This window comes from Choloepus didactylus, chromosome 5, assembly GCF_015220235.1.
Source record: "Choloepus didactylus isolate mChoDid1 chromosome 5, mChoDid1.pri, whole genome shotgun sequence".
NCBI classification, from domain to species: Eukaryota; Metazoa; Chordata; class Mammalia; order Pilosa; family Megalonychidae; genus Choloepus; species Choloepus didactylus.
This window is the reverse complement of record NC_051311.1, coordinates 166012431-166024993: the sequence shown is the minus strand read 5'-3', so window position 1 is coordinate 166024993 and position 12563 is coordinate 166012431. Positions and strand designations below refer to the sequence as shown.

The 12563-nt window shown below is 45.8% G+C and overlaps 1 protein-coding gene across 5 annotated transcripts in view; it reads right to left on the bottom strand.

Moving 5' to 3' along the window:
• Positions 1–12563, bottom strand: part of LOC119534669 (golgin subfamily A member 2-like) — a 21207-nt gene extending 8644 nt beyond the window's left edge. For 2 of the 5 annotated variants that reach the window (XM_037837279.1, XM_037837282.1), the window contains exons 1-3: positions 6179–6305; positions 5159–5279; positions 4759–4815 (exon numbers count right to left, since the gene is read on the bottom strand). In XM_037837279.1, coding sequence (XP_037693207.1) covers positions 4759–4815; positions 5159–5257 — 156 coding nt within the window. In that variant the 5' untranslated portion in view covers positions 5258–5279; positions 6179–6305. Of the gene's footprint in view, positions 1–4758; positions 4816–5158; positions 5280–6178; positions 6306–12321 lie in introns of those variants that run through there. The other 3 variants (XM_037837280.1, XM_037837283.1, XM_037837284.1) reach the window with 3 other exon arrangements.

Sequence of the window (12563 nt, the reverse complement as noted above, 5' to 3'; positions counted from 1 at the left end):
GAGCCAAGGCCTGACTAGGGAAGCTGGACCTGGGCTGGAAGAGGCCACACCTGTCTCGGGAAAGGGCTCCCTGCTCTCTGGACCCTCAGGCTCTGGCCTCTGAAAACCCAAATCTGCTTTGTTCCTCAGAGGGAAGTGTTGTGGAGCCTGAGAGAGCTGAAGGTGAGCAAACTTGTCTCGGGAAGTTTACTATCTGTTGTGACCTTTGACCCTGGAACCTGCCTTGCTAATTTCCACAACTGACTCTATTAGGTAATAGCAGGGCTTCCGCAGCTGGCTAGGCTCGGGACTTTGGAGGAGGAGGCTGGCACGCCTCACCACAGACCCTGCCGGGAACTGGGTCCCACCAGGCATCCTGATTTCCCACTGATCTCTAGGATTAGACAAGCAAAGAACAGAAGGGGACAAAGTATTTTTTGAGCACTTTTGAGGGAAAAGTAATTCTCCCCTAAATTTTTCTAGTTGCTGTGCCTTATAGAGGACCTAGGTACAGAATCTTAGAACATGTAGAGCAGAATGTTTTTCCCATGAAGAACTGAGGTGCCAGATCCCCTGAATGACTGGATCATCGACAGAGCAAAAGCAAAACACATGGATTCACGACTCCTCTAGGGCTGTGCTCCCCTCCCCGTGCCACGCCACCTCTCCTCTAAGTCAGCCAGGCAAGTCACAACAGCTGATAGACCTGATGACTGGGTGTGAACAGGCCTGATGATCTGAAAAATCTTTCTGACACCAACCAGCAGCACCCTCTCCCAGTCCCTTTCCCCCTGCCTACCGCAAACAGGATTTGCCCCCATTCCAGCCCCCCTCCTCTGCCTTGGCAGATGTCTGTTGGGCAAATTAGTTAAGGAGGGAGAATGAACATCACATCTGGAAGTGATCAGCGGTCATCTCCCAGTCCCATGCAGCCCCAGCACCCTCCACTCCAGGCTCCCTGCCTTCCTAGAAGGTGCTTTGTGAGCTTATGATCCCAGCCCCTACCTGCACTGCTCCCGGTGCTTGGAATTCCCATTTCCCCCACTCTCCACTGGATGAATACCACCCACCTTTACCCTTCAAGCCAGCACCAAAGGCCACTTTCTCCATCCTCAAGTTCACTCTGAACCAACCTCTACTTCAGCTGAGCATCTAGAATGTTGCCACACTCTACCTCGCTTCCTTCAGAGGGGCCTTCCTCCCTCAGTGTGCACTGCGTCTTGTTCATCTGTCTTCTCCAGTGTCTAGCAGAGGGCCCAGGCCCAGTGAATATGGTTGGGTGCACAGTCGATTCTTAGAGAGACCAGGAGCAGAATGTCCTGGTCACTCATCTGTTTGGTTAACCTCACAGACTTTACAATTAGTTTGTCTGAAAAAAGCACCTCAATCCTTGCAGCTATAATGCACTCTTTCTTTTACCCCTATAATTCCTGCACTCAGACCAAAAAGAATTCATCAATTCTAAAAGCACAAACTTCCATATGGTCTACTGATCCTCTGGGAACAGATGCCCTAAGGCAAGACCTAAGGGTTTTCTAAAAATCTCTCCTGGTCCGACAGCACCATTGGACATTCTCTCTCTCTCTCTATGTATTTTCACTTTTCGCTCACATTCACCAACTGTTGGCATCTTGCCACATTTGCTTCATCCCTCAAACTTATGCCTTTTACTCCTAAATACTTTCACATGGATTTCCTAAGAACAGGAACATTCTATTACAGAACCATAGTACAAAGACTGAAATGGGGGAACTTGACATTGATAAAATACTATTGTTGAATCTACAGCCTGTGTTCAAATTTCACCAGTTGTCTCATCTTTTATTACAATTTCTCCCTGATTTAGGATGCATGAAGGGATCACAGGTTGCATTTTCTTATCTTGTCTCATCACCTCCTTTAATCTGGAATAGTTCTTCATTCTATCCTTGCCTTTCATGACATTGACTTTGAAGAGCACAGGCCTGTTGTTTTGTAGAATGTCCTTCATTTTGGATATTCATGTGAAATTTGATGAGAAGGCTTGGCTGTGTGGACTGGCAGAGAGGGAAAGGAAATGGAAGTTTGTGGTGAGCTGTGGCTGCAGGCTTGGCAGGTGAGGTCCTGTGTTCTTACCCCTCTTGTTTCTCCAGCACCCAGCAGTATCTGGTACACAACTGGTACTCAGTAAATGGTGGACAAATGCTTGGAACAGTGTGAAAGGCCAAGAACATCTCTCCCAGCTTCCATCTCTGAAAGCTTTTTATAAATAAGGGGTTAGTGAACTTTAGTTTTAATTCCACACTTGGAGAATTTTTCCTAATAGTTGTAATTTGTAATTATAATAGTTGATTGAGCTCTTAATTGTGCTAGGCACTGCTCTACAAGTTGTGGATGCAGCAGTGAACAAAACAGAAAAATCCCTGCCCTTTGGAGCTCATATTTTAGTAGAGAGTGAGGGAAAATAGAAATAAACAAATAAACATATAGTAATTACAAATACACATTCTGTTTCTCACAATATGGAGAAAATAGAAGAGGAAGGGGAATGGAGAAGTGTTTAGGGAGTTGCTACTTTTAATATTGAGGTCAGGAACGATGGCGTTTTTTGAGTAAAGATCTGAAAGAGATAAGGGAAGTAGCCAAGTAGATATATGAGGGAAGAGATCTTTGCAGAACAAATAGCAAGTGCAAAGGCCCTGAGCTAATGGCTTGCCTGCAGTTTGGCAAAAGGTAGGAGGTTGCACAGCTGAACATACATAAAGGAAGTAGAACATAAATATATATAAAGGAAGAAGAATAATGGAAGGAGGAAATAATAAATGAGATCCGAGAAACAGTGGGTGGCCACATCATGTACTAAAAGTAAGGCTCATTGAAAGGACTTCTGCTTTTGCTCTGATTTGGAAAACTATTAAAGGATTTTGAGCAGGAGAATGAAATGATCTCATAACTTTTTTTTATTGTGAACTTTAACATACATACATAACAGTGATCACTTTCAAAGTATGATTTCACAAGTAGAGAGCAATTTTCAAAGAAAGTCATGTATCACAGTTCCACAACTTCAGCCATTTCCATTATTGTAAAATATAACATACATAGAGAAAGGTGTCATCTCTCAACGTACACCTCAACAAGGAGTCATATAGGTAATTTCAAAAATTGTTATGGGTTACAGTTCCACAGTTTCAGTTCTTTCCTTATTATGCAATATAAGGTATATACAGAAAGGTGAAGACCTTCAAGGCACAATTCAATGAGCAGTTATAGAGCAAATCCCAAAGGACGCTGTAGGCTACAGTTCCACCATGTCATTTACCTCCTTCAGCCATTCCAACACCCCAGCATCCAAATCTATATCTATATCTTTCTATATCTATCTGTATGTATAAAATTATATAAAGTCTCAGTTTTCATAGACCTCTGTTAAACCTTATCCTGTTTGTTGCTACCCCTTCCACTCACCTAATCTCTTTCTCCATCTTCAGGGGTGTCTAGTCAGTGAGCACCCTAACTTGTTCATATTGAAATGGGGTGTTGACAGTATGGGGAAGGGGGCCGCATCTCATACTTGATCTCAAAGAGGACTCTGGTTTTAGGACTTGTCTTGGATAGGAACACTCTGGTAGATTTAAGTTTCTGAAAGATAAAACTTAGCAAGTTCATCTTTTATAGAATCTCAGGCAGGGACCTAGTTATTTGGGGACTACTTTTGGTAACGGCATGGCATACTGTGGCCATTTGGGATGTCTAGCTGGAGCTTGCACAAGAGAAACCTCCAGGATAGCCTCTCGACTCTATTTGGAATCTCTCACCTAGTGTGACCACAGCTTGTTACCTTTCTTTTCTGTCCTTTTGGTCAAGCAGGCATTTTCAATCCCTCACTGCCACAGCCAGGCTCATTCCTGAGAATCAGGTCCCACATCCCCACAGACTGGACATTCAGTATTAAGGCCCAAAGAGCCTATATCCCTACTCTGAAAGTTATTCTGAAATTACCTTGAACTCTCAAGGTACACCTCCACCTTCTCCAAGGTGATAAAAGATGTGGGGAAAGGAAAAAAACCCATCAATCAAGCAGCTGAAAAAGGAGACATGAGCAGGCTGACGGTTAATGACAGCAACATAAAATAAGCCAGATGAAAGTATCCCCCAACCCAGGGAATCCTCGGGGGCATGCACAGAAGGGAGAGAAAAAGCCGGGGGTGGGGGTGGGGGGTTTCCTGGCACTGCCTCAACTTCCACTTGTCCAGTGGGGTAGTGTCACCCCGTTGGAGCGGTGAAGGTCAGACACCAACACCTTCAGAAACTCCTGGAGACAAAAGGGGGAAACGGGTAGGGGGGAGAAAGAGAGAAGTGACTTAGAAAGAGGCAAGAGTCAGGGCAGGAGAAGGAGGTGGGCTCAGGGAAATGGGATGCTCAAGAAGAGGAGGGGATCGATCCCATGGGCTGTGTCATCCTTCCCAACAGTCACTTGCTGCATTGCCAGAGGCAGAAATCAATGTATACAGATAAATGGAAAAGTTCACTGAATGAAGCTTCACATAGGGTGGGGGAAACAGACTTTTGAGTAAGATTTCACTTGAACAAAGGGGGCTACAGCTAAAAATAAGTTTGAAAGACGCTGTTTTAGTCCAGCAATATCATGTTACACATAAGGAAACTGAGGCTCAGGGAAGAGATTTTCTCGAGGTCACTCAGCAAACTGGTGGCAGAGAGACTCAGCACTCAGATCTTCTCCTAATCCTAGTGCCTGGGGGCTGTCTTCATCACACCCGGGGGCCCTTTGGGACTTACTAAAGGGAGAGCCTGATGGCAAGTAGCTGTTCGCATCAACTTGCCTTCTCCTTGAGACTGCGAAAGAGGAAAATCACCAGAGCAATAGGTCAAATAGAACTACCATTTATTGAACATTTACTCTATACCAGACCCTGTACTAAGGGGTTTATATGAAAACAGCTACGAATCTCATTTAAACTTCACAAGTGTAAGTAAAACATAACCCCTATTTTATAGATGTGGAAACAGAGACCTTAAGAACTTAAAACGATTTTTTCAAAACCATATCCTTAGCAGAGGAAGACAAAGGCAGAATTCTTAACCGGTACTTGATACTTCCTCTTGACAATCTTAAACCTTCCCCTCTACTGCACCTTAAGCATCCCTATCCCCGGGAGCCAGGCCAGCCAAGACTCACATCCTTGGGCAAGGGGCCACCAGAAGTTGGTTTCTTGGGGCTACTGCCATTTTTTGATCTTCCTTTTCTTTTTGGCTCCTGCAGGAACACCAGTTCCATTTTTCTGCTGAAATTCTCTCAACTGCAGAAAGGAAAAGGAGAGAGACTCATGAGAAATCTAAGCCCCTATAAACAATGTGATTTAATGCCATCACCAACCGTACAAACAAAAAGACAATTCTACTTAAACTTCTGGCTCAAAGCCTGTTACTGGCAGGGGGCAAACCCAGAGGTGGACATGGAAAAGTAAACATTAAATGGGCGTGACCAGTAAGTACATGTGTGATTTAGAAATCAGACCTCGGGGTCCTTTCTTGCACATCTACACTTCATACCCCGAGCACTCTTCAGAGCACCCTAGGTGGAGAAGATGACATGGGGAAGATTCCCAACAGTGAAATTCATGCAGTTTCCTCGGATTTATTCCACAGAAGATAAGCAAATCTCACTCCCAAGAGCACCGATTGAGGGGGATTCTGGTCACAGAATCAGAGTATTAGAATGTGAGCTACAGAAAAAAAAAAACATTGAAAGTCTCTCTGGAGAGGAGAAACCTGGGAGAAAACCAAAGCAAACAGATACAGCTCTCCCCGCTGTCACCCAGCGATGCTGTAAAGGTTTCGAGATCACTGGAGAAGTGTGGGGTTTTCACTCTGTTAGTGTCTGAGGATGCGGCACCGCCCCGAGTATGGGAGCCTGAAACCTCTGCCTCTGTCCCACAGTCCCGAGTCCCCTTCAAGCTGGAAATCTGCGCCGCGACCAGAGATCCCGGGAGTCACCGGCCCGAAGTCACCCGGGAGCGACGGGCGAGGGCGGGAGGTGGGCGGCCGAGGGGGCGGGACTGGCTGAGAAGACGAGGGGGCGCCACGGGGGTCCGGGGTTCTCCCCATTTGCCTCAGGGGCGGCTCCGACTCGGCCACGGCGCGGTGGGTCCGAGGGGCCTCGGGGCTGGGTCGGGAGACAGGACCCGGCGCGCTTTACCATCTTTTTGGCCGCAGCCAACTTGCTCCGTCGGGTTTCCTCCGACATCGCGGAAAGGGGAGGGGTGGGGGGGCCACTACACCGGGATCCGGGCAACCGCTGCAGAATCGCTTCCGCTCGCTACCGCGCCGATGTGTGACTGAGCCCGCAAGGCGCGACCAGGGCGATACTAGGCAGCGCGGAACGTGGGCGTGGCCTAAATGCTCCCAGCCGATTGGGCAATGAGAACGATGAAAGGGAAAGGGGGCGGGGTCAGATCTCTGGGGGCTGACCAGGAGGGCGGAGTCACAATGAAAGCCCCGCGCGCACGCGGTCTCCGCCCACTTGGGGGAGGGGCGCGGCCGTTGTCTCCGCCCACGTCGGGGAGGAGGGGCGCATTCCCTGCTTCCCCCTACACCTGGGGAAAGGGCGGGGCCCGCCTTCTCAGGGTGCGCGCGCAGCTCCCGTTATGGCGGTTCTTCGTCTCCCGTGCAGGCTTCCGGTTACTCAGCAGGGCTAAGCCCCCTCTTTGGCTCTCGCCCTTGAACCTCCTGCGCTGCAGACTCCCCCGAGATGGGGGCCGCGGAATTCCGGGCTCAGGAGGTGGGCGAGGAGCGGAGAAGGAGGAAGCTCAGCCCCTCACAATCCATTTCCTGACTCCTCTCAACTGCCCCAGACTTTCTCGCCCATTCAAAACCCCCTTCAAACGTCCCACCAGAGTCGCGTCCAGGGTCCCCTACCCAATCCTCCAGACACATTCCCCACAGAGCCTCCTCCCCTCGAGGGTCCCTGCCTACCCTGGTCCGGAGTATATCTCCACCCCTCCCAGCTGGATCCCGTCCCGGTATCTTCTACTTCCCAACTGCTGCTCCTCACCCCCCACAGCTCCCCTTTCCTCCCAGGGCGGATTCTAGGCCCAACCAGCCTTTTCCCTCGGATGCCTCTCCGGGACTCAACCAGGACTTTTCAAAAGTTGCCGCGGGACTTCCCTATCCCCCGTGAGGATGTCTGTGCCCCTGCCCCACAACACTCGCACACAACTTCCTCTTACCCTCCTCTCCATCCTCAACAGCAACTGATCTGCTCTCAGCCCTTTTCAAGATCTTCCCCCAGTAGACCTTATTCTGCTGAGAAACTCGGGGTCATTTCTCAGTCTCTCAACTTCTCACCCCTACACTCCTTTCAGTCAATCTTGGAAGAAAAATCTTTGTCCTCTGCTGCCAGAAGCCAGATCTTATGCTGATACTGGGAATTTTTGAAAGACAAGCAAAACCGTCTTTCAAAAATGAGGGAGACATCAAATATTTTCAGACAGACGGATAATGAGAGACTTTGTGAATAAGAGACCTGCGCTTCAAGAAATATGGAAGAGAGTACTAAAAGCTGATAGAAAAATACAGGAGAGAGGTTTGGAGAAGAGGGTAGAAATCAGGACTATCAGAAAGGGCAAAAGGAGAGAGAAAGACAAAAAATTAGATATGACATATAAAATCCAAAAGACAAAATGGTAGAGGAAAGTACTGCACTTACAATAATAACATTAAATGTCAATGGATTAAATTCCTCCCCCAAAAAGACATAGAATGGCAGAATGGATTAAAAAACAAGACCCATCTATATGCTGTCTATAAGAAACTCAGTTTTGAATTCTACCAAGCATTCAAGAAAGAAATAGTAGCAATCCTGCTCAAACTCTTCAAAAAAATTGAAGAGGAGGGGAATCTACCTAACGCATACTAAGAAGCCAATATCTCCCTCTTACCAAGGTCAGACAAAGATACTACAAAAAAAGAAAATTATAGACCAATCTCTTTAATGAATATAGATGCAAAAATCCTCAACAAAATACACGCAAATTGAATCCAGCAGTACATTAAAAGAATTATACACCAAGACCAAGTGGGATTTATTCCGGGTGTGCAAGTCTGGTTCAATAAATCAAAGGGGAAGAACCACATGGTCAACTCGATTGATGGAGAAAAGGCATTTGACAAATTCAACATCCTTTTTTTTTTTTTAATGTAATTTTATTGAAACATACTAACCTACCATACAGTCATCCAAGCTGTACAACTGTTCACAGTTTAGTCATATAGTTGTGCATTCAACACCACAATCAATATTTGAACATTTTCATTACTCAAAAAAATAAAAATAAGAATAAAAATAGAAGTAACAGAGAATACTCAAAACATCCCATACCACTCCTCCCCCACTCAATTACTTTTGAAAATTTTGTACTTGAAATACATTTGCATACCATACAATCATCCAATGTGTAAAACAGTTGTTCACAGTATCATCATATAGTTGTGCATTCATTACCAAAATTGATTTTTGAACATTTTTATTACTCCAAAAAATAAAAATAAGAATAAAAATAAAAATAAAAAGAGCACCCCAAATGTCCCATACCTCCCTCTTCCGTATTATTCATTTACCTTTTGTCCTCATTTGTCCTTACACTGGGGAAAGGGAGTGTGAGCCTTAAAGTTTCCGCAATCATAAGGTCACACCATACAGGCTATATAGTTATATGATCACCGTCAAGAATCAAGGATGCTGGATTGCCAACAGATTCAGATATTTCCTGCTAACTATTCTGATAAACTAAAGACTAACAAGAGATATCTATATAACATATAAGGTAACCTACTGTTCTAGTTTGCTAATGCTGCGGAATGCAAAACACCAGAGATGGATTGGCTTTTATAAAAAGGGGGTTTATTTGGCTACACAGTTACAGTCTTAAGGCCATAAAGTCCAAGGTAACACATCAGCAACCGGGTACCTTCACTGGAGAATGGCCGATGGCGTCCGGGAAACCTCTGTTAGCTGGGAAGGCACGTGGCTGGTGTCTGCTCCAAAGTTCTGGTTTCAAAATGGCTCTCTCCCAGGACGTTCCTCTCTAGCAAGCTTGCTCCTCTTCAAAATGTCACTCATGGCTGCACTGAGTTCCTTCTCTTTGAGTCAGCTCATTTATATGGCTCCACTGATCAAGGCCCACCCTGAATGGGTGGGGCCACGCCTCCATGGGAACATCCCATCAGAATCACCACCCACAGCTGGGTGGGGCACATTCCAAGCAAATCCAATCAGCACCAAAACATCTGCCCCACAAGACTACAGCAAAGATAATGGCATTTGGGGGACACAATACATTCAAACTGGCACACCTACAGAATGACCTCTCTTCTCCACTTGAAATCTCTCAGCCACTGAAATGTTACTAGGTTTCAATTCCCTTCCCCCTTTTGGTCCAGAAGGCTTTCTCAATCATACAATGCAGGGTCCACCCTCATCCCCGGGAGTCTCGTTCCACATTGTCAGGGAGACTTATACACCTGACAGTCATGTCCCACATAGGGGGGAGGGCAGTGAGCTTACCTGCTGAGTTGACTTAGAGAGAGAGGCCATATCTGAACAATTCTCCGAATTTACACATTATTCTTTGTACACATTAATGAGGCATTATAATGTTTGTCTTTTCATTTCTGGCTTATTTCACTCAGCCTACTGTCCTCACAGTCCATTCACTTCTTTACATACCTCACAACATCATTCCTTCTTGTCAGTTCCTCATGAAAAACATTCTTATACTCATACATTTAATCACATTCATTGGCCACTCTAGGATTCACTAAGTTATACAGTCCCAGTCTTTATCTTCTACCTTTTCTTCTGGTGTCATACAGACCTTAACCTTCCTCTTTCAACTGTATTCACAGTCATCTTTTTTTCAGTGTACTACAGTATTGTGCTACCATCAGATAGTATTGCTCTACATTTCTAGACCGGCACAATCAATCTTCTAGAACATTCTATACTCCTTCACCATCAAAGGCCTAATCTCTGCCCTCTTTCTATCTCCTGATATCTGCATTTCTGCACTCCTTTCCAAATCTCTCTCCTGTCTTTTCCTATCTGTCTGTAGCACTCCCTCTAGTATTTCCTGTAGAGGAGGTCTCCTGTTCATGAACTTTCTCAGTGTCTGTTTATCTGTAAATATTTTAAACTCTCCCTCATGTCTGAAGGACAGTTTTGCCAGATGTAGGGTTTTTGGTTGGAAGTTTTTCTCTTTCAGTGTCTTGAATACGTTATACCACTGCCTTCTTGCCTCCATGGTTTCTGCTGAGAGATCTGCATTAGTCTTATTGAGTTTCCCTTGTATATGATGCATTGCTTTTCTCTTGATGCTTTCAGATTTCTCTCTGTCTTTGACATTGGAAAATCTGGTTGGTAAGTGTCTTGGAGTAGGGCTATTTGGATCAATTCTGTTTGGGGGATGCTGTGCTTCCTGTATTTGTAATTGCACATCTTTCATAAGAATTGGGAAATCTTCATTATTTCCTCTATGATTCCTTCTGCTGCTTTCCCTTCTCTTCTCCTTCTGGAAGACCTGTAACACATAGATTCATGCACTTCATGTTGTCACTCGGTTCCCTGAGGCCCTGCTCATATTTTTCCATTATTTTCTCTATCTGTTCCTCTGTGTGCAGGATTTCACATGCCCTGTCCTTCATCTCACTGATCATTTCTTCTGAGTCTCCAAGTGTGCCCTTGTACGTCTCCATTATGTTTTTCATCTCTTCTAAGGTACCTTTCATTCCCATAAGTTCTGCCATTTGTTTTTTCAAGCTCACAAATTCTTCCTTACGAACACCCAGTGTCTTCTTTATACCCTTCTTTTGTCACAGTCTCTCACTTGGTTGATTTGATTTAAAAGATTTGTTTGAACATCTGTTATTAGTTGTTTCAACTCATAAATCTCAGTTGAAGTGTGAGTTTTTTCTTTTGACTGGGCCACATCTTCCCATTTCCTGATGTGGCTTGTGATTTTCTGCTGGTGTCTAGACATCTGATTTTCTTGATTGGTTTATTTGGGAGTTTGTTTTCTCTCTTTTGCCTAAGGATTCTTGTTGGTTGACTTTGATCTCTGTTTTCTTTTTTCTCTCCCTGGCCATTTGTCAGGTTGGTTCTGCCCCCCCAGACTTTCCCCGAAAATGAGGTGTCCACCATGGACTGCCACCGGGATGGGAAGTAGTCAGTGGGCACCCCAGCAGTTTCACTGTGTGTGTTAATACAAATCTGCTGGCTTCCAGTGGTGCTGTATTTTCCACTGGCTAGCAAACCTGGGTTTGTTTGGGGGACATGCTTTAACACTTGGATCTTTCCTATTTCTCAGCCAGAATAGGGCCAGGTTTCTGTAAAGGGCACCAGCTCGTGTGCTCTTATGAAAGGGTCTGAAACCTGTTTTAAAGAGTATTTTCTTCCCTTGCACTTTCTGGACTGTCCAGAAGATGGCAGTGTTCAATAACTTAATTGTCCTCAGATGCTGCTTTGCCTCTGAGCACAGGCTTTGTATGACCCAGGTTGGCTTAAACTGTGGGATTCCTATGCCCCACTTTGCTGGACAAAATCTCACTCAATATGAGGCTTTCCCTTGGCAAAGTACTCCCTCAGTGACCCAGCACTCCAGCTGTCACCAAGGCAATGCAATGGCCACCCGCTCCTGCGTCACTCAATATTGGGGGAAGGGCTTACAGACCCAGGGCTGGAAATGTGTGTCTGTCCACATTTTCTTGCTGTCTTTGCCCCTCACTTATCTGGGCCTTGAAATGTCCTCCCCTGTCACTGTGTTTTCAAACACTTTTCATTTTTTCACTTCTGTGAGATTTAAAAATCTGTGTCCCATATGGGAGGGTTCCATTCTGCTGTTTCTGTGTCTTTCCCATACAGAGAGCAAGTGAGGGTGAGGGGAGATGACTGGCTGGTCTGGGATGGGAATTTCCTACCTGATATTTCTTCTCTTTCTTCAATTCAGCATTTGCAGGGTCTTTTTCTGATCTATATCCTCTTCCAGATTTTCAAGCAATTCTGAGTTTTCCTTTTTTTAATTGAATCTCTCTAAGCAAATTCTCTGCCAAACTGCAGTGCCCACCATTCACCCCTAGGGCTGGCAGTCTTCAGTGCTCCTGGAGAACTGTGGTGCTGACTGAATTTCCACCTGGTTTGGACTCCATGCAGCCATGGTCAGGAAAAAGAGGACTTCGGGTGAACAGTTGGTCCAAGACCACCAATTGCTGGACTCCATGGGCAGGTGCTGCCAAATCACTACTACTCTGCCCCACCAACACCCACGACAAAGGGGACGGGGATTATACCTGTCAGTGAAGCAGCTGCCACGCCTCTGGGGTATCATGTCTGCCAGTGCTGGTGCCAGCGACCTGCTCCTGCCAGCAGAGGGAGGAGACTCACATTCCAGAGCTATGGTCACTGTCACCATCTTGTGTCCATCATGTCCGCCTTGCGGGCCCGAGGCTGCTGCTCTCCCTGTGGTCTCAATGCAAACCGGATGCTGGCAGAAGCTTCTGGTAGTACAGAACTCTAGTCTCAACATCCTTTC